Consider the following 25,247-nt stretch of genomic DNA (forward strand, 5'->3'; position numbering starts at 1 on the left):
CAGATGGAGCTTGAATGTGGAATGCTTGACTGAAGTTGTGAGTCACAACTCTGGTAAATCTCCAGAAGTGGACAGTGGATGTTGGAGTCATCGCGGTGTTTTGGAAGGCTTAAGCGGGCAGGGATAGAATCGGTACAAGTGCAATCCTTCGGAAAAAGACAACAAATTGGAGGGAAGGCTGGGGAATCTTTGAATTGGAAGGTAGTAAGACGTCCAGACCCAAACAGAAGAGTCATCGCCCATAGTTGTCATTCAGTGACAGACTATCATCAACATCGCCGCAGCACAATATCTTAGCATCACGTGATCTGATATCGGCTGCTTTTCTTTCCGCCGGGGATCCCAAAAATCAACGGGAGACAGCTCCGAATCAGCAGCCATCTAACCACCCCGTTGTCGGCCCATTCAGATCAATTACAGCCGGGCGCGACCTGAAAATCCCATCTCTTGACATATCTCCCATCAAAAAGTAGTCGCTCAGGCGCTCCAACCGTCACAATGGTCAACCTATTCAAGCGGATGCGGAAGCTGAAAACCGTAAGTTGACCACCATCACCCATTATCAATGACCCCAGATGCTGACCTGACCATTTCACAGAGGGTATGTTCTCCATCTACAATGTCATCCTTATTTCCTTGACCCCCATACATTCCGATAATCCCAATACCTACCCACCGATGATATCCCTCCCATATCCGAATCAACCAACCAAACCAACCCAACCCATCAACCCCAACCCTACTAACACCATTCCCACCTCCAGCTCCTCAACATCCAAGTCGGCGCCGGAGCCGCAACCTTCCCAACTGCCTCAACCGCCTCGAAAGAATTCCCCGCCATCACGCGGCTGCACCTCACATACGCCCGCAAGATCTACGGCGGGCACCAAGGCGCGCGACATTTCTGGCGCAACTGCCTCCCGCGCCTCAAGTACCACAACCCAGCGATTCCCATGACTGTGCGCCAAACAGAGGAACAAGACGGTCCCGCCGCATTGACGATCTACTTTGCCGAGCGCGCCAGCAACGCCGCATCCCTGCTCTCCGCTAAGGACGTCACGGACAAGCATGCCCCGGCCCCCGGGGAGGCGGAGCAGACCGCTGTCCTGGATGTGAAGAACCTCGACTACAAGGATATCTGGGCCAAGGTCAAGAACATGACGGGCGCGCAGGAGATTCAGGCTACTCCGGAGCAGGAATCTGAGTTGCAGAAGTTGGAGCAGTTGAAGCAGCAGAGTGATAAGGACCGGGCGCGCATAGCGGCTATTCGCCAGGCTAAGGCGGATCAGGAACGTATGTTGCAGGAGGCTAGAGGTGAGGTGGAGAAGTTGAGGCAGTTGTGAGGGATCTTTTGGGTGTGGTTCGAACGGCTTGTGTGGGAACATACTATACGACCTTGGGGCGTCGTGTCTTGTAGCATAGCATTTTTCTCTGTATTATTCCTGTTCGCTTATGTAGTTTTGGGAATTCCTTTTCTTTCAGTTGCTAGTATACATCATGGACTGTTGTCCTTGTTCAGTCTTTGGTATGAGTAGAATTTTGGAACCATGGGTATATGGCATTGTTAAGGATGTTGATGAGTGTAGTGGTCTACTATTTTCCTTTCATTGGCTTTGCACTAGTGTATATGTATGTAATCATGTTCATTCATCATTTTGGAAAAGAAAAATGTGGGAGACATTTTGTACAGTGAAGGCCAACAAGACCCGCCCCATGTCACGGGATTGCACTTGCTGGGAAGACCTCATTTCCTTGCAAAAGACAAGTCCAAGTTCGGTATATCACAGCAAGACTGAACATCAGAAACACTTTACGTTGCATTGTGCCTTTGCATTCTATCCCAAACGACCAACCAAACTCCGTGAAACCATGCTTTGTAGAGTTCCTGCAGCTTCACGCATGGTCGGGGGTGTAGCTTGTTTCTCCCAACATACTCTGGCCCGCTGAAACCGTAGGTGTCGGAGTCTGAGCATGGCTGGATCCTTGCTGGTTCGCTGCAGACGTCGCCGGCTGCACTCTTCCCGCAGCAGCTGCTTGAAGTCTCTGGTCGAGGGCCTTGAGTGCTAGAGCACGTCTGCGCTCTGCTTCTTCCCGCTTCGCCATGGCCCGTCCGTTGCGATGGTTGGAAAGAATACTGGGAAGACCTGCCTCGCCCCGTGCCAGAACCTGCTGGTTGCCCGAGGCAATGTCTTCCTCGGAGAAGGGTGTACAGATCCTGATGGCAACCAGGAGAGCATAAACTTGATCAGACAGGAACGCGATTGGCGGCTGAAGCACATCCGGAAAGAGACATGCGAATGCAAAAGTCTCGCTGGCATCACCCTTGATGCCTAGCCCGTCGGTCGATGTGCCAGTAAGGTCAGGCTGACGTTTGAAGAAGCGCAGGTAGGTCCAACTTGTCAAGAGGCCGAGCCACGCAAGAATCGCTGCGACATGCGTGCCGAAGACAATTCCGCTGATGGTGTTCAGGAACAAAAACAGCGCGGGAAAGTGCTTCACCCGCATTTTGACCAAGCCTTTGAAGATAGTCACCGTATGCTCCGGGACGAGCTGCTTGAAGGCGACCAAGAAGGATGCTTGAATCGAGATACCGCCGCATATCTGCGTGAGGCTTGAAGTCGGTGAGTCAGTAAGGAAAGCGCAAGATGTTGTGCATTCGTCATGAGAAAACAAGGCGTACCCGCTGCTGGAGCCGCTTTTAAGGGCAGCTCCTAGAATATAAAGCGGAACGATCGTTACGTTCGGGATGACTGCGATGGCGAGGATGAACTTCGCAAACTCCCGGGATCCCCATGCGCGCTCCAAGTATTTCCCGCCATAAAAGAGAGTAGCCGCGTTCAAAAGCACTGTGAAGATGTTTTGCTCCACAAGTGTCGCGGTAAGGAGGGTCCACGGATAGAAAAGAAATTGTGAAGGAACGAGTGTCAAATAGGGTATGATCGGGGTGATGGCAGGTGCGCCGGGCGTGGTGTCAAGTTGCCGCCATCGGGCGATATTATACAGCAAGGAGAGGGTGAGAAGACTGATAAGACAGATGCGGGTCGCTGGAGGGATATTGACTCGAGGCGCCATGGTGGCAGAGGACGCTCTTGCGGCTGCTAAACCGCAGGCTGTTGACAGAGCCCAACGGGGGTTGGGGGAAAGGAAGAAGAGTGGGAAGGGGAAGTGTAATGCATCCAGACCAGATGATCCGTACTACGAGCTGGACTGGCTGTGACTAGTCGCTCTGGGCGGCGTTGGGGGTGAGTTCCATTTTCGGACAAGCCTGCAAGGACGGGATCGCGTCTCTCTGATTGGACACCTTGCATGGCATCCGCAAGGCCGCCATTCATGCCTCCGCCCGTGGCATTTGTTATCATTGAAAGGGAACAATGCATCCAGTCATCGGGAAACATGGATGACCAGGGGTTGCCTATGGAGTACTCCATACCATCATTGGATTTGTTGCGGAGGATAAGTTGGCGTTGGAGTGTGGGTGTGGGACAAGATCTGCTGACAGACACCAGTCGCTTGAGACAATGGTTCTACTGATGATTTACGATTCATATTAAATCCAAGTACGAATCAGCCTGGTCATGAACTGACTACCGGTGAAGAAACCATCAGCGCCATTTCCGCTCAATAAGCTTCCGGGTCTCCCCAATAAAGCCCATCTCAGGTTTCACCCTGGCTTGGTGGAAGTCTTCTAGAGAATGCATGACAAAACAATCCAAGTCAGGAGAGAAATTGAGATCAAACCGATCGCACGGGTCACGTGTGGCTCAAGCGCTGGGGTGTGGCTCAGCCCAAGGGAGATTTGCAGTGATGTCCTACTAGTTACCCACCCGCCAGACTTTCTAAGTGGACCGACCACTGAAGAAAAAGCGAAGGAAGTGCAGCTAAGGTAAGCAAGCTTCGACTGCTTAGCACCGCGCGACTCGAGTTGTACGAAAAGACCTTCACAGCAGCTGTCTGCCGGCGGGGGGGAATGGGTTCCAGCCCACAATCATCAATGCATGCATGTACAGAACTCCAGAAGGATGTACAACTGATCGGCATTCCTAGCAGACGGGTGAACTGCCCCCAGATTTAGATCCAGGCTATCAGCTGGCACAGGAAAATTTGAATCATTGACATGAAGCACACTACTAACTCAGGGTAGTTAGTGTTAGGACTGCATTAGGGTACTTTGATTCCTCAGAATAGTCCATATTCTCCGAAAGTCAGTGAGAATATCGCCCCTCAAATATAAGTATGATTTTCATAGGCAGTCTTAATTCTGCAGATGAACAAGGTAAGAACTAAGCGACATCATCTGTAGGTACCAGCCCAGTACGTACAAGACCGACATCCTGCCTAAGATATCTAACGGGCCACGATCGGCAACTCCAAGAAGGGAAAAATGAGAAAAGAAAAAGAAAATTAATACAAAGAAAATGGTGAAAAAAGGGAAAAAGCCACGCAAAATGCGAAAAATGCACAGAAATCCTGCGAACGACAAAGGGAAAGAGCCAATCGAACCATGAAAGGGCCGGTGCCGGCTAACCGGAAAAGGACAAGCGTAGTGGCCGATCGGGAGGCCGTCAGAAGGACCGAATGGAGCAGTTGGACCAGTTGGGATGGACCAGGGGCCCCAAAGTGGGTTGGAGGGCAGCTGCACGCTAGCCGTGGCCTAGACGCCACAACGAGTCAAGCCCACCCCCCGAAAAAGTCCCAGGCCCAAAATGTCCACTCCCGGTGCGTTCAGCGTCTGAAACAGCGTCCCAGAGCCGCGCCTGGAGAAATTCCAGCTTTGAATTTTCTTTTTCCTTTTTTTGCTCTTTTTACCCTTGGCCTGGTTGGGCGTGGTTGGACCCGTAATTCTTGACTAAACCTTTAGACGGACCTTCACAGCGGCGTGGAAACTGACTGACTGAACTGACTGACTGTCTGTCTGTCTGTCGTGAGGGTCAAAACTGTCGAGTTGTCGAAAAGTGTCGACCAGGTACCTGCTAACCTAGTTAACTAACTCACTAGTTAGTTACGTTAACTAACTGACTGACACTGACTAACCTACCCTCACCTTGTCTTCTTGACCCCTACCACCTCCACGATCCTAACTACGTACCTTACCTGGTCTGGTCTGTTCGAACTACCTTTGGCACTAACTAACGGGAGTTCCTCATACGCTTCCCTGGGGTCATCGGCCGGTCGTGTCTTGTCTGGCTTGTCTGTCGGTCCCATAACTCTCTTTCTCCATCATTTCGTTTCATTCATCCGCTCGGATCTGAACTGCTTCTCTTCCTCCCTTTCTCTCCCCCCTCCGTCAGTCCGTCCATCCGCCTTCTTCCCCTCCCCGAAAGTTTCTGGTGTTGCTCCTCCGGCCTTTGCAGTTCGCTAGCGGGTCTGCTATCTTTAAGCCACACGTTGGTGTCGATTTCCTCCCGTCCCGATATTATTCGCTCTTCACTTCTCCCTCTCTTCCATTCTCCTTCAATTTGTCTCTCTGTCTCAAAGAACAATCTTTCGTGTTCCTTTGACCAACCCGTTCGGCAACAAGGCGCATTTAGGATGTGCTTTTGTTACTGGTCCTCGGTTTAGTTTTTCTCACGCCTAGTCCGCCAGCCTGCGTTTTTCGTGTTTTACTCACGTCCGCCCTTCCCAAGTACCGTCTGAACTGAACGTCTCCCTTGTCACAGCCTTGGCTGCATCTTTCCCACTCGGACCCTCCCCTCTCGTCCAGAGACCTCCTGTCTCTCATTCAGGTTCTGTTTGAGAGGGAAGCTGTTAGAAGAGTCTTGTTCCCCATTCAAACCTTTTGTGAGCTTGACTTGGCAGCATCTTGGACCATTGTACCCTCCAGTCCTTGTTTTGCAGCAATCCCCGCCTTATTCCTTTCCTACTTTTCACAGAGAAAGCCTTTCGTTTCTGGCATGCTAGCGGACCCTCCACCTTACTAGCTGTCATACATGTAACAATGGCACAACCCGATCTCACATCGCATCACGTCAATTACCTAATATGGAGGTATGTATCAGAGTCCCTTTCCAACCTCCTTCTGCCGTAACACATCCCTACCATGCTGCGTCATTGGGCTTCTCGGCGGTTTGTATGCATTGCTAACTTCTTTATAGGTATCTTCAAGAATCTGGTATTATTCTCTCCCCATCATTTGCTGCTTATCCTTTCTTCATGGGAAAAGCAAACTAACTTTCCCACAGGGCATGGCGAGGCTGCACTCACCTTACAGCGCGCGTGGAATCAAGACCCGCAGAGTTTGCCGTTTGCCCCATACATCAAAACTCATGCTCTGGTATCCTTGGTGCAAAAGGGCCTGCAGTATCATGAACTAGAGCATTCGCTCGACAGGGTATGATATTCATTAATCATTTCGTTACGCGCTCCCAAAAACTTTTGGAGTAATCTATATATTCCGAAATTTATGAGAACTAATGAAATGAACAGGATGGAAATCCTACGGCCTTCACATCGTCTGACTACTTTTTCGGGCCTACGCCGCTGGAACCCGAAACTGAAAAGGGTCAAAGTGGCCCCGGGGAGGCAGGCGTTGGCACAGACCAGGCGCCTGTCTCGCCCACAAGCAAAGTTCCGCGAGATGGCGGCGTGATTAACGGTCACTTGACGGCCGAGGCGGCGGCGGCACCCCAAGCACCAGCACCAGCACCACCTCAAGCTCCCACCAGTGTGAAGAAGCCGCATAAGAATGGAGAGGCCAACGGCGATGAAACTCCCATGGAAATTGATACTAATGGAGTAACGACTGAAAGCAAACCCGAAGTAGTCGATGAGTCGCCTCGAACAGCCGACATGGTGGTGGACGGTGACGGAGATGTGAACATGGGTGGCCGACCGGATTCGCAGGACCAGGAACCAGCACCAGCACCAGCACCGGTGGCGCCGACCTTCACCTTAACCACCGGCCACAGCGTTGGCGTCCAGATCACCCCCGCCAAGGCCGCCGACCTTGGGCCCAACACCGCCATCCTCGATCTGGCTAGTGATGATCACGTGACCCGCACCCTCTGGCGCCCTCGCGACCCTACCACCGTCGTGGCCGCTGGCGATACCTTCTGTAGCCTGTGGAGGCTGTCTTCAACCTCGGATCCGGTACAAGAGAAACTCGTAGCGAACAAGGGGGATAGCACCTGTGTTTCGGCGGTCGCCTGGGACCCATTGGGTCAGAAGCTGGCCGTCGCGACCTACAATGACATGAGAGGCTCCATCACCATGTATGACGTGTCTGGAAATGCTGTCGATCTTCTTCCCGAAGTACCGCGGATGATTACTGGGTTGCACTGGGCGGAAAGCGGGTCCCATCTGATCGTGGTTGCTTCAGACAGCAGAATCTCCGAGCTAGCGCTCTGGGACGACTCATTACGACCAGACGAATTCCCATCGCCTCAGGTTATCGAGGGATCAGTCTTCGATCTTTGCTGGTTGGGCTCCAACCAGGCTTTTGCTTGCGGTAACGGGACGGTCTATCAATGCGATGTCGATTCGAGTATTCACATCGCCAAGACGTTCTCATCTGGCGACTCTGATCAGCCCTGGTCATTTATCCGCTGTGCTAATGCCGGCTCTTCATCCGTGGCGGTAGCTGCATCTTCCGCCAATGCTACACTATGGGTGCCTACCCATGATATGCGCCATGAGGGTGCCCATGAAGGGGATATCACGGCCATTGAGCTAAAGCCCAATATGGAACAACAACAGGAGCAGCAGCAGCAGAAAGCACAACCACTTGTTTTGGCCACTTCTGCCACCGATGACACGGTCAAGGTATGGCATTTGGATCTGGAGTCCAAACAGTTCAATTGTATTCACCGATTGTTTCTCGGCCCATCGGCACCCGCTCTTGCTAGCACTTTCTCTCCCGACGGATACGCCCTTGCCGCTGCCAGTAAAGAGAGTCTTTTCATTTGGAATGCACAACGTGGAGGCACTGCGCTGGCTACCTGGAGAGTGCCGGGTCCCGAAGAGCAGAAAAAGGAGGAGTCTAGTCCCATGGTGAATGGGCACAATGGCACTGCGGAGTCGGTGCCGGATCGCAGTCTAGCGTGGGATACCGATGGCAAGAAGCTTGCTTTCGGTTATGGAAACCAGGTATGTCGTCCTTGCGGTGCCGTGTGGGACATTGTCACTGATTTATTCGAACAGCTAGCCATCGTAAATCTGCAGCGCTGATATATACGAGACATGCGAGCCGGCTGCGTTACGATCTCTTACTTTCCGATAGTACATTAAGAAAATGGTAAATAGCCATCCGATACACATTTGACGTTATTATTTTGCGACGAAGGCAGGCCGGACTCATCCCTAGCTTGGTGCTGCACTCAGCGTCGGCACCTCTGCTAGCGCTCGTCTCTCCGCTCCCGGTTCTCGGCAGGCCCCGACGTGCCATGTTGTGGGAGCGTGATCAGACATCATTGTCTCCAGAGATCCTTCAATATACTTCCAGTACCATAATCTCTAGTTCTACCCCCCATGATTTGGATTAGACCATACTAAACGGCGCAGCTTGGGTCTTCATGGAAAATACGATGGCGGTTGGCAACTCTACATGGTTACGGTGGCTACATTGACTTCTTTCTATTTGCCTCTTTACTTTCTTGCACTGTACCATTTCTTCTTGGACAAATCAATCAGCGATCGCCCTAAGCTCGGTCTTCGGGCGAACGATTCAGCAGTCTTTGTTCCGCTGCGGCGTGGGGTGATACGCTGGATACCCAAATCACAATATCTCATCCCAGCCTTCGTCCTCATCGACCAGGGTCCCGGTCTTGCCGAAAATTTATTTTATACGTATTTTGCCCGCGTCTTCTGTCTTTCTTCCCTTCGAAAAGTGCGATTCTGCTCTCGGATTCGGAAAACCTCCTCGACGTCCTTCCATCCTCTCATCCATGCCGTGATCCCCTCAAAGAGGGCTTCGCCGTCACCCTCGACATCTTCGACTTTGCATTTTGTCCACCTTCTTTGACCATTTCGCCGTGGGGCAGCACTCTGTTTCTTTGCGGCAATCAATAGGCGCTGTTTGTGCCATTCATCCACCCAGCTCTCGAGCCCTCGTATCGTGCCTTGGATCGCTTCACGCTCAGCGGAGTCTTCGAGAATATCCGTGTTCCTATATTTACAGGATTTGTTAGCGACCATGACAACAACATTATCCGACAAGTTCCCTTGGGTTCCTCACAGTTCATGAATTTCATCATCCAGTTCGCCGATCCTCCGGGCTAGTGTTTCGCGTTCTCGTGTAAGCAAATCATATATCTCAGAGGATTCCTTGCGACGGCGGTCGAATTCCACTTTGAGTGCTGTAACCTCGCTCAGGATATCCTTAAGAGGAGGGTGTGACCTCTCTTCGAGCGAAGCGACGGAATCGCCCAGATCTTGGGAGTCGGTCGAGGAAATGGAAGCGATCGAGTTGGACTGTCGGGAATGACTCATGGGACGGCACCGGGCGAGCTCTTGCGTCAAGGCTGGGCGTGGGTCCAGCAGGGATTCGAGGGTCTCGAGACAGTGGTGGAGGGTCATGGAGTCGGATTTGGAGGTCGGATTGAAGTGGGATGCCAGATGGGCTAGTCTTGTGAGTCGCGCGGAGGCAGGAGTGGCGGTGTCGTGGGAGTCGAGGATATGGGAGGCATAGTCGGGGTCCGTGAGCGCCATGTCCCAGATCTGGCCCGCTACCGAGGAAGGAGGGGATAACTCATCGTAATGAGATGGAGGCGGGTGTTCCATGGTTGGCTAGAGTAGGACTTTGTAATCTAATGATTTGACTGTTTCCCAGTGTGCTCTACCGCCGAAAGAGGGTCAGTAAATACAGGCGTGCGTTGATGAAAAAGGCAGTAGTTGGTAGGTAGGTAGCAAAGAGGGATGTCGGGCTGCAGCCAGGCTGCACGGGCTGCAGGACTATACGTGTCTTGCGCTGTCAGTATGAAGGATGAGATGGGGAAGCTTTCTGTTTATAGGCCCAGGTGCAGAACAACTCACTCTAGTGAGGTCAGTTGTGATCTGGCTGTGGAGTTGTTGTGTTTGAGGGACTGAAGAGAGGGAACAATCAGCCAGCCGCGGGCGACGGGGATTACTTCCACAGCAACCGGGCGAGAGATGACAGGGATTGGGAAGAGCAGCGAAGAAGAACAGGCAGATCCCAGCTGAAGAGCACGTGCACCGTCAGATCTCCCACAGAGATGAATTTCCAATTCCCGATGACTGGCAACCACAAACTCTGACACCTGCAATAAATAGATAAGATACGTCGGCAGTGCTTGCTTCTGGGTGCAAAGAGAAAAAGACGGTCAAACCAGTCTATTCGATCAACCTTCGATATCCATTCCTGCCATCCACGCTAGCCCGCTTTGGGTTCCCAGAAGTCGAATTGGCCAACAATTTGCCGCCTGCCATTTGAACCTCGACGACATCAAGTTGTCATCCTCCCTCACATAACAGGGTCGGTCCTGTTGGTTATCTCTATTTGTCTGCAACTTCTCGAATCACCCAATAGAATTGTGGGCCTGCGACGGTATCTACTAGTAGTTCTTTTATTGAAACCACCCCCATTTACTCCGTCCCCAGTCAGCACCGCAATTACTCCGATACTCCGGCTTCCCGAACTTAGCCTCTTTTTATTTCTCAATTCAATCCCCCCCTCCTTCTCCTCCCCGCACAAGTCGTTTCCCATCGCTTACGGACTCGCAAAGATGGCGCCACCTGTGAGTGCCCCTTCCCTCTGTTCTACGGGAGATCTCTGTCCCAATCTCTTCACTCAACGGAATCCCAGTGGAGGGTAGTTTGCTATGATACTGATTCTTGTTCCCATGTGACTCACGCAGATCACCGTCGTGCCGTCCCTCGAGACCGCCAGCGAAGTTATCGCCCAGTCGAAGAATGCGCAATTTCCTCCTAACCTACTTCCGTTGACTACGTCGATTCCGGCCGACCTTTTGACCCCCACATTGGCTTATCTGAAGATCGCGGAGAAGTGAGTGGCGCTCGGCAAGATGGCCACATGGCTCGCGGGCAAGCACAGATGCGCTAACGTGATCGGTTTGTCCAGATCTAAATTGTCCTTCCTCTACGAGAGTGCTGCGACGACCGAGACGATTGGCAGATACAGTTTCGTCGGTGCTGGTATGCAACCATGTCCCTCGATGCTATAGTGTGGCGGGGTGGCCCGATAGACTGACGATTTCTGTGCCGCCGTCTAGGTCCCCGCAAAATCATCAAAACCGGTCCCGGTCATGGTCCCGAGTGCGACCCCATGCCCATCCTGGAGGAGGAACTCTCCGGGTTTCGGGTTGCGACGGTGCCTGGCTTGACACTGCCCCCGCTCACTGGTGGTGCCATTGGATACGTGGGATATGACTGCGTGCGGTACTTCGAGCCCAAGACGGCTCGGCCGATGAAGGATATCCTTCAAATTCCGGAGTCGCTGTTCATGCTATTCGACACCATTGTCGCCTTCGATCACTTTTTCCAGGTCGTCAAGGTCATCACATACATTTCCATTCCCGGCAACGACTCGGAACTGGAGTCCGTCTACCGCCAAGGACAAGAGGTGCTTCAGCGGACCATTGACGTCCTCCTTCGACCCGACTACACTCTTCCGCCCCAAGGCCCGATCATTCAGAACCAGGAGTACACATCGAACATCGGACGGGAAGGATACGAGCGCCATGTTACACGGCTCAAGGAGCACATCTCCAAGGGTGATATTTTCCAGACTGTGCCGTCGCAGCGGTTGTCCCGGCCGACGTCACTCCATCCCTTCAATCTCTTTCGACACCTGCGCACGGTCAACCCGTCGCCATATCTCTTCTACATCGACTGCGAAGACTTCCAGCTGGTGGGCGCCAGTCCCGAGCTGCTGGTCAAGGAGGAGAAGGGACGGATCATCACGCACCCGATTGCGGGCACAGTGAAGCGGGGCAAGACGCCGGAGGAAGACGCGGCGCTGGCCAACGAGCTGACCAGCAGCGTCAAGGACCGGGCGGAACACGTGATGCTGGTCGACCTGGCGCGCAACGATGTGAACCGGGTGTGCGACCCGATAACGACGCAGGTGGACCGGTTGATGGTGGTGGAGAAGTTCTCGCACGTGCAGCATCTGGTGTCGCAGGTGTCCGGCATCCTGCGGCCGGAGAAGACACGGTTCGATGCGTTCCGGTCGATCTTCCCGGCGGGCACGGTGTCGGGAGCGCCCAAGGTGCGGGCGATGCAGTTGATTGCGGAGCTGGAGGGCGAGAAGCGCGGAGTGTATGCGGGTGCGGTTGGCTACTTTGGGTATAACATTGCCAGCGCGGATGGCAAGACGGAGATGCCGGGAGCGATGGATACCTGCATTGCGCTGCGGACGATGATGGTGAAGAACGGGGTGGCCTACCTGCAGGCGGGCGGAGGCATTGTATTTGACTCGGACCCGTACGACGAGTACGTGGAGACGTTGAACAAGCTGGGGGCGAACATTGCATGCATCAAGGGGGCGGAGGCGAAGTATTTGAGTCTGGAAGAGGAGAGTCGCCGTGCGTAGATGCATTGGTTGCCTTGTTCTTTTTTTCCTTTTCTTCGGTTACCAGTGGTTCTATTTTATATCATGTTCTACGATTCCAGGGTTTTGCATGTGTCAGGAATGCCTGATAGATATGAATTTGAGAGCATTCAACAGTACTTTTACTGTGAAAGTTTCTCGCTGTGGAGTAAATGGTAGTATGAAGATAGTAAATATGGGGGTTTTAGATTAACATTTTGCGGTTCGAAGACGGGAAAAGGTGAAGCCTGACGGGAACACGACGGGCTGCCAATCCTGCTGCCTGGACGCATCCCTGGGAATTACATGGAGATACGAAGTCGATACTATCTAGTTAGATTAGACTAGTTGCATAGTCCGATAAGAGGGAAAGAGTTGACCCAGGGAGTCAAGTTCAGTTTCATTCCTTGCTTTGAGGAAGATTCTGGATGAATCATGGGTACTTAGAGGGCAGCAAGGGTTTGCTGGCCAGGAACGTGTTTGGGGAGCTGCAGTGACCCGGCCGATGACGTCGGTGGGTACTTGCCTACTATTAATATAATTACCAGAGGAAGTATTATTATTGTTATATGGTTTATATGCTGGTCAATCACGGTTACATACTGTATGAATAATACTCTGTAGTTAGAGGCAAAGAGAAATAAAAGCACCGCCCAGAACCAAGTGGCAAGAATCACCAATCGTCGTTTGGAGTAGGATTCGCTCGGAAGGTGAGGAACTGACAGATGGTGGTGTCATTTTGAAGAAACAGACTGGATTTCAAGTCCCTCGCTCTGCCATGGCCTGATACTTTACTATCTGATCCCTTCTCGTGGACCCTTGTTTTTTTGGATTTCAGATTTCTACGTCTCTATACTATATAGTGCCTGACCGGTATCCACGCCATCAATTATTCCCCTCCTCTCCATCCCTTATTTCTCTCCCCCGGAATTTCGATTTCGATTTCGATTTTCAAATAAATCTTTGAGTTTTTCGATCCTTTGAACCCTTCTAAAAATTGAATTGGGCAAAGAGAAAGAAAAAAAATAATAATAATAATAATAAAGTAAAACGGTCGTGGTTTGGATAAACTTTGGCTGGTTTGAGGCTTGCGTCGTCATCTCCGGTGCGGTGCCCACCAAACTGTGACTCTCTCTCTCTCTCCATCTGGTACAAGTCAATATCTCTCCATCTCTCTCCATCCATCTGAACATCTTCCTGGAAACCTCTCCTTTCTCCATCTTCTCTCCATTTTTCCATCCCGTCCCCATCCTCTCTCCGTCTCCATTCTTCATATCCCGTGTGCAACCGATCTTCATCCATTGCTCCCCCTGTTTCTCTTAATTAAATACGGTGTTTCCGGCTTACATACTCCGCCGGGGTTCCTTCAGCCACTCGCCGACTCCCCGACCTTAACGCCTTAAACAGCCACCACTGAACTGCTACTCTCTCTCTCTCCCTCTCTCACCTTAACCTCCTCCTTCACCTCTACTACTATCTACTCCTCATCATCCTCCACTTAACTGCGCGATAAGGAGAGACGGGCTGGCTCTGCTCCCATCGCACTTACCTCCCCAAATCTCACATTCTTCCCCTCTTCCCAGACCATCGCCCGTGTGTCGCGCGTCCCCGTCCACTTCCCCCGCGAAGGGATTGAGCACCGAGTCCGTCATTGCGAGGGTCCAGTTCCGGGCGTTACAACCTCCATCCCCCACGCCACACACACCACCTACACACACATAACCCCCCTATCCACCAACTCGCCGCAATGTCCAAAGTCGTGCGCAGTGTCAAGAACGTGACCAAGGGTTATTCCTCCGTCCAGGTCAAAGTTCGAAATGGTACGTCTCCGTCTTTTCCCTCGCTCCGCTTTCTTGGGGTCCTTCGCAATCGGGCATCATGCTACGGTGTCGGTCGGGACGGTATCCCTGACAATGGTCGGATCTGACATTCGAACCATGCTAACACATGAATTTTGCTTCGTACAGCCACAAGTAATGACCCCTGGGGCCCTACGGGGACTGAAATGGCAGAGATTGCTGCCTTGACGTTCAGCAGGTAGGCCACTTACTCCCCGCCATTGGCTCCCGTGGTCCTCGACCGAAGCTGACGCCGGTGTAATCATCCAGCCCGACCGATTTCTACGAGATCATGGATATGCTGGACAAGCGCTTGAACGACAAGGGCAAGAACTGGCGCCACGTACTCAAGTCATTAAAGGTCCTCGATTACTGTCTACACGAAGGTTCTGAGCTGGTCGTCACCTGGGCCCGAAAGAACGTCTACATCATCAAGACCTTGCGCGAGTTTCAGTACATTGATGAGGACGGTCGAGATGTCGGACAAAATGGTAGGCTCCCCCCCTATTGCGTGGATATGCTTTTCCCCGAATCCGTGTGGTGGCTAACTAGTCCCTTGGGCAGTCCGTGTTGCCGCCAAGGAACTTACATCCCTCATTCTGGACGAAGATAGACTGCGCAGTGAGCGCTCCGACCGCAAGTTGTGGAAGTCTCGTGTGAGCGGACTCGATGACCAAGGCTACGGGCAGGAACCGCCGCGCCGTGAGCGACGGGAACGTCGCCGTGCGACCAACGATGACGAGGATGCCGAGTATCGGTTGGCCATTGAGGCAAGCAAGTACGAAGCTGAGGAGGAACGCAAGCGTCGCGCTAAGGAGGCCGGAGCCGAGGATGACGAGGACCTGGCTCGGGCGATCAAGCTCAGCAAGGAAGAGGAAGAGCTGCGCAAGCGCGAGTTGGAGGAAAGCAACGCGCAGTCGCTCTTTGACGACGCCCCTGTGCCGACCGCCCAGGCACAACCCACTGGCTACAACCAGGGCTATCAGCAGCAGAACGCCGTCGACTGGTTCGGCAACCCCATCAATCCTCAACAACCCCTGACTACGGGCTACCTGAACAACCAATATGCGCAGCCCACTGGGTTCCAGGGACAGATGACGGGTATGCCCAACGGATACGCCAACGGATTCCAAGGCCAACCATCCGCATTTGATCAGAACCCCTATGGGCAACAGCAGCAGCAGCAGAACTTTTTGCAGCCGCAAGCAACGCTACAACCGCAACACACTGCCTTCAATACCAACAACCCTTGGGGCGCTACCGGCAGCACCGACTTCTTCTCACAGCAGCAGCAGCAACAGCCGCAGCAGCAACAACAGTTCCAGAATCAGCCGCAGCAGGACAACTTCCTGTCCACCGGCACCAACAACCCATGGGCTACTAATCAGCAATCGGCGGACGCGCTGAAGCCCATGCCCACTGGATCCAACAACCCATTTGCGCAGCGCACGCAGTTCCAGCCCAAGCCCGCCCAGACTGGACCCCCGTCCTTGAACACACTGGCCGAAGAGCGGGTCACCACCTCGTTCAACCCCATCGCCAACTTCCAGTCCCCACAGAACCTTGCACCGCCACAGCAGAACTTTGGACCTCCGAAGAGCACACCTCCGCAAATGCAAGATCCGCACCGCGCCCAGCTCAATGCGCTGCTGGCGTCCGGCGAAGGCCAGGACACTTTCGGCAACACTGGCGATCTGCGTATCCCCGCGCAGCACACTGCTCCCGGTACATTCGTCAACTCCGCTGGTCAAGGTTTGGATCGGTTACGGGCCACACGCACTGGCAACAACCCTTTCTACGGCCAGCAGCCGCAGCAGCAGCAATTTGTGCCGCAGCAGACGGGCTTTGCACAGCCAGCCAACAATCCGTGGGGCGGACAACAGACATACCATCAACCTCAGCAGGGTGGCAGTTTGATAGACCTGTAGAAAGAGGTGATGATGCGCGGTTGGGAGAGAGGTTCGTGATGGTTTTTTGAGATATCTAGCCTGCGCCAGGCTTGGGTCTTTTATGTTTTTTATCATTCCATTTCTTGCTAGCTGCAGTTGTAGGAGTCGAATCCGGATACCAATTTTTCTTGTTTTGTGATGCACGTTGGCTCGACATCTTTTTACAGATGGTTGCCGTCCTGGTCTACCAGTCGAAGCACTTACTTTCCAATCGCTGAATCACCTCCGTCTTTTTCGAGATCACCACCACCACGACATTCCCTTACACCATGCAAACCAATCTATCAATCTCTGCCTCACCTTTATTCCCTTTGTCCCATCCGTGACCGCTTGCCTTCTCGCACGCTTATATGTCTGTTCCCTCACCTCTATTCTTTTCACGGAATTCTATATACCCTGTTTTTCTTTCTACCCACGAATGACTTTGATCTTCTCGATTATTATTTTTTATTTCTTTTCTCGCCCTCCTTCATGTCCCTTACTTCCGTTTCTTTACTCTACCTACATCTTATATTATATGGACTTTAGTTCTCTATTCTGGTAGATACTTTTATTTTATCTAGCTTGGCTACTTAGCTTAAGTTAGAAATAAAATGGATATATTATGACGGAATCATAAGTAAACAAGTAGTAGTACTAATAGTATTCCCCTAGATGGCATCACTACCACCACCTTGGTAGTAAAAGCAATACAATACTCTGTTGAATGCAGTCTAGAAGTTCCACACATACTACTAAGTAGTAACAGTTCCATTCATAGCTTCCGAATCCAACTAATTAATATTAGGAAATTAGTAGTTCATCACTTCATTACGAAGGTAGGAAGTATCGATATCATTGATAATGGAAGTAGTCAATAGTTCATGAAGCATCATGATACAGGATTGGGTTGTACACACAGTGCTATAGCACTAGATGTCATGTCTCGATTGACGTTCGTGAACTGACCTACTAGGTCCTTAATTATTATCGAGTTATGACTGGAATCAATGTAACTATTTACTTACATAGTACTAGGAGTGGTATATTGATGATGTGATGATGTTATTCGTTCTCTTTTTACCTGGTTGGTAGATGGTTGGTGTTACATCCCTGTGTTACACTACATTGACTTTTTTTACCCCCTCTCTTTATTACTATTACTTGTTCCGTCCGTATGAGAATTGAGGGGAGGGGGTGATGATATATGACTTTACAATTACTACTAGTTCTACCGATTGATTGGTTGGTTGCATCGAGCTTCTTGAATTTTTTGACCGTTGAATTTGATGGAGATCCGGATGAAACGCTGATATCCCTTACGTACACGCCCCCAGGTCATACCCATCCATACCTTATACCCATAAGCAATGCATTCCTTTACCCCCCAAAAAAGAGTAAACACCCCGTCCGATCCAAATCGTATCATATCATGCCCATACCGTATCGTTATCCAACATGAGACATAAAGCTAACCTAATTGACCCCTGACCTGGCACACCATGTATCCATCGCAGCCGGTTACGCCAGACAAACAAAAGAACGAGCAAAAGGAAGAAGGGGAGGTGGATTATCCTCCACGCTCTCCAAACTGTCTAGCCCATTCTTCGTATTCCTGTAACCCTTCCTTGCTGACACTAGGACGGATGGAAAGTAAGCTCGCCTGAAAGTCCTGGAACCGAATCGGCCGGATCTGGTCCATGGGGGTGTGGAGGAGCGCTTCGCCGAGATTGCGGAGGGGACCCATTGCTGCGTCTTTGGCGAGGGCGGTCATGTCGGAGCCTGAGAAGCCTGTTTGTATAACTGTTAGTTCTTATACTCAAATGCAAGCTGCAACTGGTTGCCCTACCTTCAGTGACTTGAACTAGAACTTCGATATCCTCGTCGGAAAGTTCGTGGACTTGGTGACTGAGTAATTTTCGTAGCTGCTGTTCGCGAACATCGTGCTCCGGGAGAGGAATGTACTGTCGACGTACGAACCGACGACGCGCGGCTTCGTCAATATCCCAGGGCATGTTCGTGGCCGCGAGGACGAGCACGCGGCTGGCGTCGCCGATTTTCTTGTCCTTTTGCTCGCGACCGGCTGCCGCGCGCTGCAGGTCTGACCATTGGATGAGGAATTCCGTCTTCGATCGCCGAGAGGCTTCGTTCTCGGTTCCTGATGACCGGGCGGAGAGCAAGGAGTCGATCTCGTCCACGAAAATGATGGATGGAGCGAGGGCCTTGGCGAGCCCGAACAAAGCGCGTACGAGCTTCTCGCTCTCACCGTGCCATTTGGATGTCAGTGTCGATGCGGAGACGGAGAAGAAGGTCGACTTAGATTCCGTAGCGACTGCGCGCGCCAGCATCGTTTTGCCCGTTCCTGGAGGCCCAAAGAGAAGCATGCCACGGGCAGGCTCCCGTAGACCGGAGAAGAGATCAGGTCGGAGGAATGGGTAGACCACGGCTTCTTTCAGCGCCTTTTTGGCGCCATCTAGACCCGCTATGTCATCCCAATGAACTTCGTCGCCACGGACTACTATATCGTTCAGGATCTGTCGAGCAGCCATGACGTCTACCCCCTTGGGAAGTTTGTTCATAACGTCCAAATAGATATCGTCCTCCTCTTCTTCTGCATCTTCCTCGTCTGGCTCGGTCGACTTAGGGCCCAGTGATTCTGGATCGCTCGACGGTGGCGTTATGGTCCGCTTGAGCTGTGGTGCTGGCCGGACGGGACTGCTGGCTGATAACGCCATACGATCTAGACCTGGAACCAACGCATCCTCTGTTGATGATGTGGGAGCGATGCGGGGGCGCGATGTTGACTTGGTCGGTGGCCGACTTGAACGTTCCGTTGTCTCAACGGACCGTCGGGGGGAAGATGAAGTTGGATTGGCCGACCTCAATGCTACCGGCTTGGGCTTGACAGACGGCTTCGGCGGGGGCTGCGAGCGAACGGCATCTTTCGCATCGGGTCCTGTGGAGGCGGACTGCGAACGAGCAGACGACCGCAGCTGACTCTCCGCAGTTGGGGTGCGAGACGCGGAGACCGTTGGTGTCGTCGAGGGAGTGCTCGATGCTGACTTCTTCGCAGGGGCCCGTCGGACAGGCTGGTCCGACACACGGGGCTTTCGTCCGGTGCGACGACTATCTGGATCGTCTGTAGGTGGATTTGATACTTTCCGCGGAAAATGTCCATCTCCAGAATGGGCACGAAGGGGTGCCGGCTCCCTTCGAAAGCTGGGGTCAGTGGAGGCACTCTGGCGGGAGGACGCGAGAGCAGCATCGCTGGCGGTCTTGTCGGGTGAAGAGGGAGCGTTGTAGATACTACCCCAGGCCAGCCCTGCGGCCTGCGAGGCTGCGGCCGGCCGCAGCTCTCTCCGGCGGGAAGCGTCTTTCTTCTTGCCCAATTTCTTGAAGTCACTGGTACGCAGGGAGAACGGCATGATCTTCCGGCGCTCGGGACTGGGGGTGCGGGAGTCCGTTTTGCCCGAGGAATGCGACTGGGTGCGCTGAGCGGGGATGGGGATGGGCCGGGACGAAGCCGCCGCGCTGGGTTGAAGATCGCTCCTGATGGAGTCGGAGCTGACGGTGGTGGACGGGGGCGGGCGACCGGGGATAGTGGGGGGTTTGGAGAGATCGGTATATCCGACCGCGGGGACGGTGCCGTCACCAATCCAGCCCGGGGTGGTTCGAGGAGGCGATCGACCGGCGGAATCCTTTCTGCTCTCGCGGAGGGCCTGCAGGAGATCGACCCGCTCGCGGCATTGAAGCTCCAGCTGGCGGATGGACTCTTGAAGGGCACGTTCAGTCTCGTTTTTGGGGGTGTACTTGGAGGGGACACGATAAGCGTTGTGATAGTAGATCGTTTCCAGGGCGGAGCGCCAAGATCTCAAGGCTTCCTCTTCATTTTGCTGTTTTCGCCGATCGGGGCAAGTAAGTAAGTATTAGGGGGAAAGAAGTAGTGGACCTTGTGAGAAGGGGAGGGAGGGAGAGAGGGGGAGGGGGGAAAGCAGTGGAAGGTAGCATTGAGTAGTAACGAACCTGGCCTTCGAAGTAGACGGCAGTGGAGCACATCAGGTAGCAGTCATCGTAGGTCTTCTGGAGCGAAGACGCCGGCTTGGGGCGCATCATGCATCCAGCGCTGGGGAAAAGGCGGAATGTGCAGGACCCGCCCGCAAGATGAGAATGAGAGGATGAGAGGATGAGGGGAGGAGGAGGAAAGAGAAGGAAGAGGAAGAGGTCTAGGAGGAACGAGAGCACGCGATCAATTGGATGACAGGAAGATAGAAAACACTCTCGAGCATGGGAGGGAAAGTCAAGAAGTAATGAGGTGAAGAAAAGTGCCAGAAAAGAAGCAAGGAAAGAGAAGCAGCAGCAAAACGACAGAATCCGGCGGCGGTTTTTCCTCCCCAGTTTTCTGCGTGACGTCGTTGGTTACCGGCGTTGGCGGCGATGCGGATTTGCTTGGGAATCGCCCCTCGAGACCCCCAGAGTGTCTACGACTTCATTTGTTCCATTCAAATCATGTCTCACTGTGTCTCGGAAGCTGATTCATGCAAACTAAGGCCATGGACAAGTGTAGATAGATAGTATGGTCATCCCGTTCCTCTATAGCGTACATACAGAACATCCGCATCCAATCCGACAGACGCGCAAAGTTGTATCCGAACATTAAAAATTGGGGAAATAAATGGAAAGACGTCCAACCAGAACTACTTATAAAAATGCAACTCGAGGATCAACCAGAAGAAGTGAAAAAAACGTTAGGAAACTCGTCCAGATGTTCCCCTGCATGCCAACGCCAGTAGTAACGCGATTGAAGCACGAATTGAAACATACGCCGGGCCCTTCTTTTAGCTCAGGGCCCAGATTCAAGCACTCAAAACAAAAGAGAAGAACAAGAAGCAGCACTCACCAACATCCCGGGAGGCCTGAATTCATCGTCCATCAAGTCCAGCCATCAGCACCCCGTTCATAACAGATAAATACACGTCAGAAGGTTAAGGTTCCCCATTCAGAGTCGGTCAAGGATCCACCCTCCTCCTTTTCTTGTCCGTTCTCTCTTCCATGATCGCCACAAGCTTGCGTTGATTAGGTCCGAGAGCCTCGGCAGTTGGCGCAATTGCCCGACGAATGAGAACAAGAGCAGGCGGAAAAGGAAGAGGAAGGGAGAAAGGAAGAGGAGGTAAAGGAAAGGGGACAAGAAGCTGCAGAAAGCTTCAACCCGCCCGTAGCTCAGTTGAGCTCTCATTTCAGCCTGCAGCGCTCGATCGGGTCCGTCCTGCGCACGTGATGCTCGCAAAGGACGAAGTTTTGTTTTGTTTTTTTCTGGATTGCTTGTTCAACAAGACTATCTTTTTTCTTTCGTTTCGTATCTTTTCTTTTTTTCTGTTTTGCTTTTGGTCGGGCTTTCTTCCTATTCATGTGACTAATGGTTTCTTGGGGAATGGGTCTTTTTTTCTTGGGTCCGCGGACGAGTCAGGTCGGAACCAGAGGTCAAAAAGGGTCGCTGAGCTGGTTTGTGTCGGATTCATGCGATCGGGTCGTTAGCAAAAGCCGTGCTTGCATCTAGCTGTCCACCTGGCCCTTGAAGTAGGCCTTGGCCATCTCATACGAGGTCCTGTAGGATCGCGTCAGCAACTGTTTTCAATGCGCAGACATCGCGGTAATTTTGCAATGGGCCCGTCAAAAGTCGCAAGGAAACTCACCAGCAAATAGCAGTGCTGGGCATGGTGGAAATAATACGGGGGCGAGCGCCACGCAGGAATCCCTTCCAGCCAAACTGCCGCTTGATAATGGCCGCAGCGTTGAAGAGACCCTTGGCCGACCGGATCTCCTCGTTCTGGGCCAGCCCTCGGGTCTGCAGCAGCGTCTTCACAACGTCAAGCGGGGTGGTGATACCGGCGGCGAATGCACCCGCCAGACCTCCCGCCATGCAGTGCGTGAACGGGTCGTAATCCTGCGATGGGTTCATGACCTTGGAGATGGACTCGTAGGCGACAAACTGAGTGGCGGTGAAAGGCACCGTCATGCAAAGCGTAGTGGGATAGGATACGTAGAACGCCTGGAGACCTTCCGTTTTGTAGACGGAGCGAGCGCATTGAAGGATACTCTTATGTACCGAGCCATGGACCTGCATGCGTTGCTTGATGACTACTTCAGTTAGCCGACACTCCAGAAACAAATTGAGACGGATGGAGCGCAAAGGGCGCAGTACTCACCATCGAAGGGGTTCATCAAGGCGTCGCTAGCAATGGTTGCGGACGCACCGCTCAGCGCTTGGCATCGTCAGCAATTGCACCAAAATCATCGCACCTCCAAGCAAAGCACCAAAACCTACCAGCTGCTACCGGATGGTGCCCATCGTCCACATTTCCACCGGCCATTTCCTTAACGACCTCGTATGTACCAAAGTAAACGGCATGAGCCGGACCTAGAAATTCACCAGATCAACCTCCGCCACGATAGCACCCGCAACGGCGCGCCCAAAATTGTCGCACTCACCAGCACCAACGATAACACTCGAAACGCCCTTCCATAGCGTCCTCCAGCCTTCAATTCGGTAGATGGTCGAAACCGCATTGGTCAAGCCTGTGTAGAGCCCGCCGTTCGAGGGATGCAGGATTTGCATGCGTGTCTGTACGAACCCCACCATTAGCCCACCGCACCCGCGAAGTCCAACATAAGAGATGAAGCAATCAATCTTCAGCACCTCCGACCCATCTCAAACCTCCCCAACAGCAATCAACATACCTTCAACAAGTCTACCGGATACATAACAGAGTGTTCCTAGAACAACCAAGCACCCATTAGCACAACCACCGGAACCCAGTCACCAAATCCCACGGTCTTTCCACATACTGCTATTCCTGCAAAGGCGCCAGCCAGCATGTTCCGGCCTAGGCCGTAGTTCGAAGGGAGGGCTTCATAGCTAATATCAAATTGGAACGTTAGCTGCGAATTCCTATACGGAGAGCAAATCGTTCCCCATTATCGCTTCGGAAAATGCAATAAATCATGCAGCGCCAGTCAATCGCGGGAAGTATCTGCTGACGAGATAGGCCCTGCAGAAAGCCTTGCGCGAACAAGTGAAGGCGCCACGAATACGAAGGGGAAAATAACACGGTCGACATACTCGTATTCCTGCCCGGGAATCTGCTCGGGAGACGCCATGGAGCTTGATTGGTTGGTAGCACAGCTGCCGTCGTTAGAGAAAGAGGCGATTTTTTTTTTATTCGGAAGAATCGGATCTCAGACAGCTCGGGGGGAATGGTCGAGCTGGAGGTGAGGTACTCGGTGGAGGATGGAAATGCCGACGCAGAAAAACGGACTTGCGGAGCGGAGAGGAAGCCGGACTCCGAGAGGAAGAATATCGGGCGGGAGGGGAGGGAGCAAGACGGAGGGGAGGCGAGGAGAGGAGAAGGTAGGATGAGCCCGATGCAAGACGGGGGGGAAGTTATTCAATGCCTCAAGAGGGAGGGAAGTAGGGAAAAGGTGAGAGGAGGAGGCAGAGGAAAGAGAGGACTGGCGAAAGATAGGAAATAATAATCTTTCTGGACAGTCGGGAATTTCTTGCTGCTGAAGGTTGAACTAAAGGAGCAAAGCAAGTCCCGGGTCATTAATACCGTTCGGAGGTGGTTTCAGCCTGTTTCACCGGGCCGAATCCCCGCGTAAGTGCAGCTGTTGCTGTGGTATTGAGGGTGTATCAGTCCGTATGCACGGCAGTCCCGCCCGGAGCAGAGTAATTTATTTGTCAGTTCAGCTTTCTCGATTCTTGTCCTAGTTTAACTAAATAACTAAACTACTCCCAAGTAAGTAGTAGATAGATAGTAGATGGTCAATAGGTAAATAGATCGAGGGAGAACTTTCACCAGTTCGTGCCCATCCGAAATTAATCTGAGATTGATATGATTGCTGGACCCCAACAGACAAAAAACCCAGCCTTTCTTTCCTTCCTTCTCTTCCTTCCATCCTGATTCTTTGTGTTTTCTAGCCCGCTCTCCCCCAATTTATCCTGATCCAATTTCCACCCATACATAGTCCAGTCCACTATGACTATCCTCCACATGATAACTAAACATCATTACTATCTAGTTACCTGCTAAAACTAAATTTGCTCCTCGGAACTCCCAAAAATTTCCATCTTTTCTTTTTCCATCTGCCATGCACACACTATCTACCTGCTGAATCAGCATCCCCGACCTAGACTGCCTTAGACACGACCTTACTAACGAACCTCCAAAGTGCCTAGGCAAAAACCACGACTGATCCGATGACGGAGCCCCATCCCCATAAACCCAACCGACTGAATCAGTAAGGAATTCTTTTCGCCCCGATCCCAGGCATCCATCCAGCATTAAAAAAAAAAAATTATTTCAGTGAAACCGATTAATTCCTAAAAAAGCAATCCAATATAATAATTATTTCCCATCATTCCCATTACTTAATCTAATCACTTGAGAAAAGAAAAACTTTTCCTTCTTTCCCCGGCACGAAGCGAACAGACTATTACTCCGTAGTAAAATGGATGGAGACTACTAAAACTAAGTAAGCAAACCGCCGAAGCACGGAGGAATCAAAATCCAAAGTTCAGTTCGGCACGGCACACCGCGGACGGACGTGCCAGTGCATGCCCGCCAGTGCAGATGATCTTTTTTTTCTTGGTGCGGGCCAGCGGGCTGGCTTATCTGATTGATTAACAGGTATATTCTAGATGGCTTCCCTTTTGGTGGTTTCTTTATTTGCCACGAATATTTCTAAGCGCTTGCTCGGGGTTAAGTTCCTTTTATGGTATCTTTCTAATTTTCTTTATCCCTATGGTTTTATTTCAATCCTCGGGGAATTTTAAGCTCGTCTTAACTGTACGGAGTAGTAACTGCGAGGCTTGAAGAAAACTGAGAACAGGCAGAGCACTAAGTACAGTAAACAGTTGGCGCCGTTGGCTGTTGGGGATTTGGCTTCTGGCGTTTGGCGTTTGACACTACTACTAGATAAGGT

At 52.1% G+C, this 25,247-nt stretch overlaps 9 protein-coding genes across 9 annotated transcripts; 5 read left to right on the forward strand and 4 right to left on the reverse strand.

The window, feature by feature from the left end:
• Positions 1 to 498: 498 nt before the first annotated feature.
• Positions 499 to 1,343, forward strand: BDQ94DRAFT_171978 (mitochondrial 54S ribosomal protein mL61; the record flags this gene model as incomplete). Its single annotated transcript, XM_026771866.1, has 2 exons — positions 499 to 537; positions 765 to 1,343. The coding sequence occupies 2 exons, from the start codon at positions 499 to 501 to the stop codon at positions 1,341 to 1,343; spliced, it is 618 nt and encodes a 205-aa protein (XP_026624572.1).
• Positions 1,344 to 1,618: 275 nt separating this feature from the next.
• BDQ94DRAFT_58494 (rhomboid family protein) lies at positions 1,619 to 3,166 on the reverse strand. Its single transcript, XM_026776107.1, has one exon. It carries the CDS (start codon positions 3,070 to 3,072, stop codon positions 1,894 to 1,896), a length of 1,179 nt encoding a protein of 392 aa, XP_026624573.1. The 5' UTR covers positions 3,073 to 3,166; the 3' UTR covers positions 1,619 to 1,893.
• A 2,581-nt stretch (positions 3,167 to 5,747) lies between these two features.
• On the forward strand, positions 5,748 to 8,351 carry BDQ94DRAFT_58555 (WD40 repeat domain-containing protein). Its single transcript, XM_026776109.1, has 5 exons — positions 5,748 to 5,985; positions 6,093 to 6,109; positions 6,180 to 6,328; positions 6,424 to 8,082; positions 8,137 to 8,351. Exons 1-5 carry the CDS (start codon positions 5,936 to 5,938, stop codon positions 8,161 to 8,163), a joined length of 1,902 nt encoding a protein of 633 aa, XP_026624574.1. The 5' UTR covers positions 5,748 to 5,935; the 3' UTR covers positions 8,164 to 8,351.
• A 424-nt stretch (positions 8,352 to 8,775) lies between these two features.
• On the reverse strand, positions 8,776 to 9,714 carry BDQ94DRAFT_171981 (uncharacterized protein; the record flags this gene model as incomplete). Its single annotated transcript, XM_026771867.1, has 2 exons — positions 8,776 to 9,100; positions 9,170 to 9,714. 2 exons carry the CDS (start codon positions 9,712 to 9,714, stop codon positions 8,776 to 8,778), a joined length of 870 nt encoding a protein of 289 aa, XP_026624575.1.
• A 480-nt stretch (positions 9,715 to 10,194) lies between these two features.
• Positions 10,195 to 13,063, forward strand: trpE (anthranilate synthase TRP2). The gene is made up of 4 exons (XM_026776108.1): positions 10,195 to 10,688; positions 10,809 to 10,957; positions 11,033 to 11,106; positions 11,184 to 13,063. Exons 1-4 carry the CDS (start codon positions 10,677 to 10,679, stop codon positions 12,503 to 12,505), a joined length of 1,557 nt encoding a protein of 518 aa, XP_026624576.1. The 5' UTR covers positions 10,195 to 10,676; the 3' UTR covers positions 12,506 to 13,063.
• Positions 13,064 to 14,027: 964 nt separating this feature from the next.
• BDQ94DRAFT_58586 (epsin) lies at positions 14,028 to 16,884 on the forward strand. The gene is made up of 4 exons (XM_026776110.1): positions 14,028 to 14,322; positions 14,470 to 14,539; positions 14,611 to 14,831; positions 14,905 to 16,884. The coding sequence occupies exons 1-4, from the start codon at positions 14,250 to 14,252 to the stop codon at positions 16,266 to 16,268; spliced, it is 1,728 nt and encodes a 575-aa protein (XP_026624577.1). The 5' UTR covers positions 14,028 to 14,249; the 3' UTR covers positions 16,269 to 16,884.
• Positions 16,885 to 17,838: 954 nt separating this feature from the next.
• BDQ94DRAFT_160544 (putative AAA family ATPase) lies at positions 17,839 to 20,381 on the reverse strand (the record flags this gene model as incomplete). The annotated part of the gene is made up of 3 exons (XM_026769234.1): positions 17,839 to 18,059; positions 18,118 to 20,161; positions 20,292 to 20,381. 3 exons carry the CDS (start codon positions 20,379 to 20,381, stop codon positions 17,839 to 17,841), a joined length of 2,355 nt encoding a protein of 784 aa, XP_026624578.1.
• A 711-nt stretch (positions 20,382 to 21,092) lies between these two features.
• On the forward strand, positions 21,093 to 21,875 carry BDQ94DRAFT_58601 (uncharacterized protein). Its single transcript, XM_026776111.1, has one exon. It carries the CDS (start codon positions 21,384 to 21,386, stop codon positions 21,798 to 21,800), a length of 417 nt encoding a protein of 138 aa, XP_026624579.1. The 5' UTR covers positions 21,093 to 21,383; the 3' UTR covers positions 21,801 to 21,875.
• On the reverse strand, positions 21,819 to 23,423 carry mrsA (putative mitochondrial carrier protein; the record flags this gene model as incomplete). Its single annotated transcript, XM_026771868.1, has 8 exons — positions 21,819 to 21,870; positions 21,959 to 22,403; positions 22,472 to 22,528; positions 22,591 to 22,683; positions 22,755 to 22,887; positions 23,004 to 23,039; positions 23,112 to 23,181; positions 23,386 to 23,423. The coding sequence occupies 8 exons, from the start codon at positions 23,421 to 23,423 to the stop codon at positions 21,819 to 21,821; spliced, it is 924 nt and encodes a 307-aa protein (XP_026624580.1).
• Positions 23,424 to 25,247: the final 1,824 nt, after the last annotated feature.

This window comes from Aspergillus welwitschiae (assembly GCF_003344945.1).
Source record: "Aspergillus welwitschiae strain CBS 139.54b unplaced genomic scaffold BDQ94scaffold_23, whole genome shotgun sequence".
In the NCBI taxonomy this organism is placed as follows: domain Eukaryota; kingdom Fungi; phylum Ascomycota; class Eurotiomycetes; order Eurotiales; family Aspergillaceae; genus Aspergillus; species Aspergillus welwitschiae.

Excerpts from the sequence above, each read along its gene's own strand:
- BDQ94DRAFT_58494 (XM_026776107.1), bottom strand. The coding sequence starts at position 3,072 with ATGGCGCCTCGAGTCAATATCCCTCCAGCGACCCGCATCTGTCTTATC.
- BDQ94DRAFT_58555 (XM_026776109.1), top strand. The coding sequence starts at position 5,936 with ATGGCACAACCCGATCTCACATCGCATCACGTCAATTACCTAATATGG. Across the intron at positions 6,329-6,423 it reads TAGAGCATTCGCTCGACAGG|GATGGAAATCCTACGGCCTT; the intron begins GTATGATATTCA and ends TGAAATGAACAG. Across the intron at positions 8,083-8,136 it reads CTTTCGGTTATGGAAACCAG|CTAGCCATCGTAAATCTGCA; the intron begins GTATGTCGTCCT and ends TTATTCGAACAG.
- trpE (XM_026776108.1), top strand. Across the intron at positions 10,958-11,032 it reads TATCTGAAGATCGCGGAGAA|ATCTAAATTGTCCTTCCTCT; the intron begins GTGAGTGGCGCT and ends CGGTTTGTCCAG. Across the intron at positions 11,107-11,183 it reads ATACAGTTTCGTCGGTGCTG|GTCCCCGCAAAATCATCAAA; the intron begins GTATGCAACCAT and ends GCCGCCGTCTAG.
- BDQ94DRAFT_58586 (XM_026776110.1), top strand. The coding sequence starts at position 14,250 with ATGTCCAAAGTCGTGCGCAGTGTCAAGAACGTGACCAAGGGTTATTCC. Across the intron at positions 14,540-14,610 it reads GCTGCCTTGACGTTCAGCAG|CCCGACCGATTTCTACGAGA; the intron begins GTAGGCCACTTA and ends GTAATCATCCAG. Across the intron at positions 14,832-14,904 it reads TCGAGATGTCGGACAAAATG|TCCGTGTTGCCGCCAAGGAA; the intron begins GTAGGCTCCCCC and ends TCCCTTGGGCAG.
- BDQ94DRAFT_58601 (XM_026776111.1), top strand. The coding sequence starts at position 21,384 with ATGAGAACAAGAGCAGGCGGAAAAGGAAGAGGAAGGGAGAAAGGAAGA.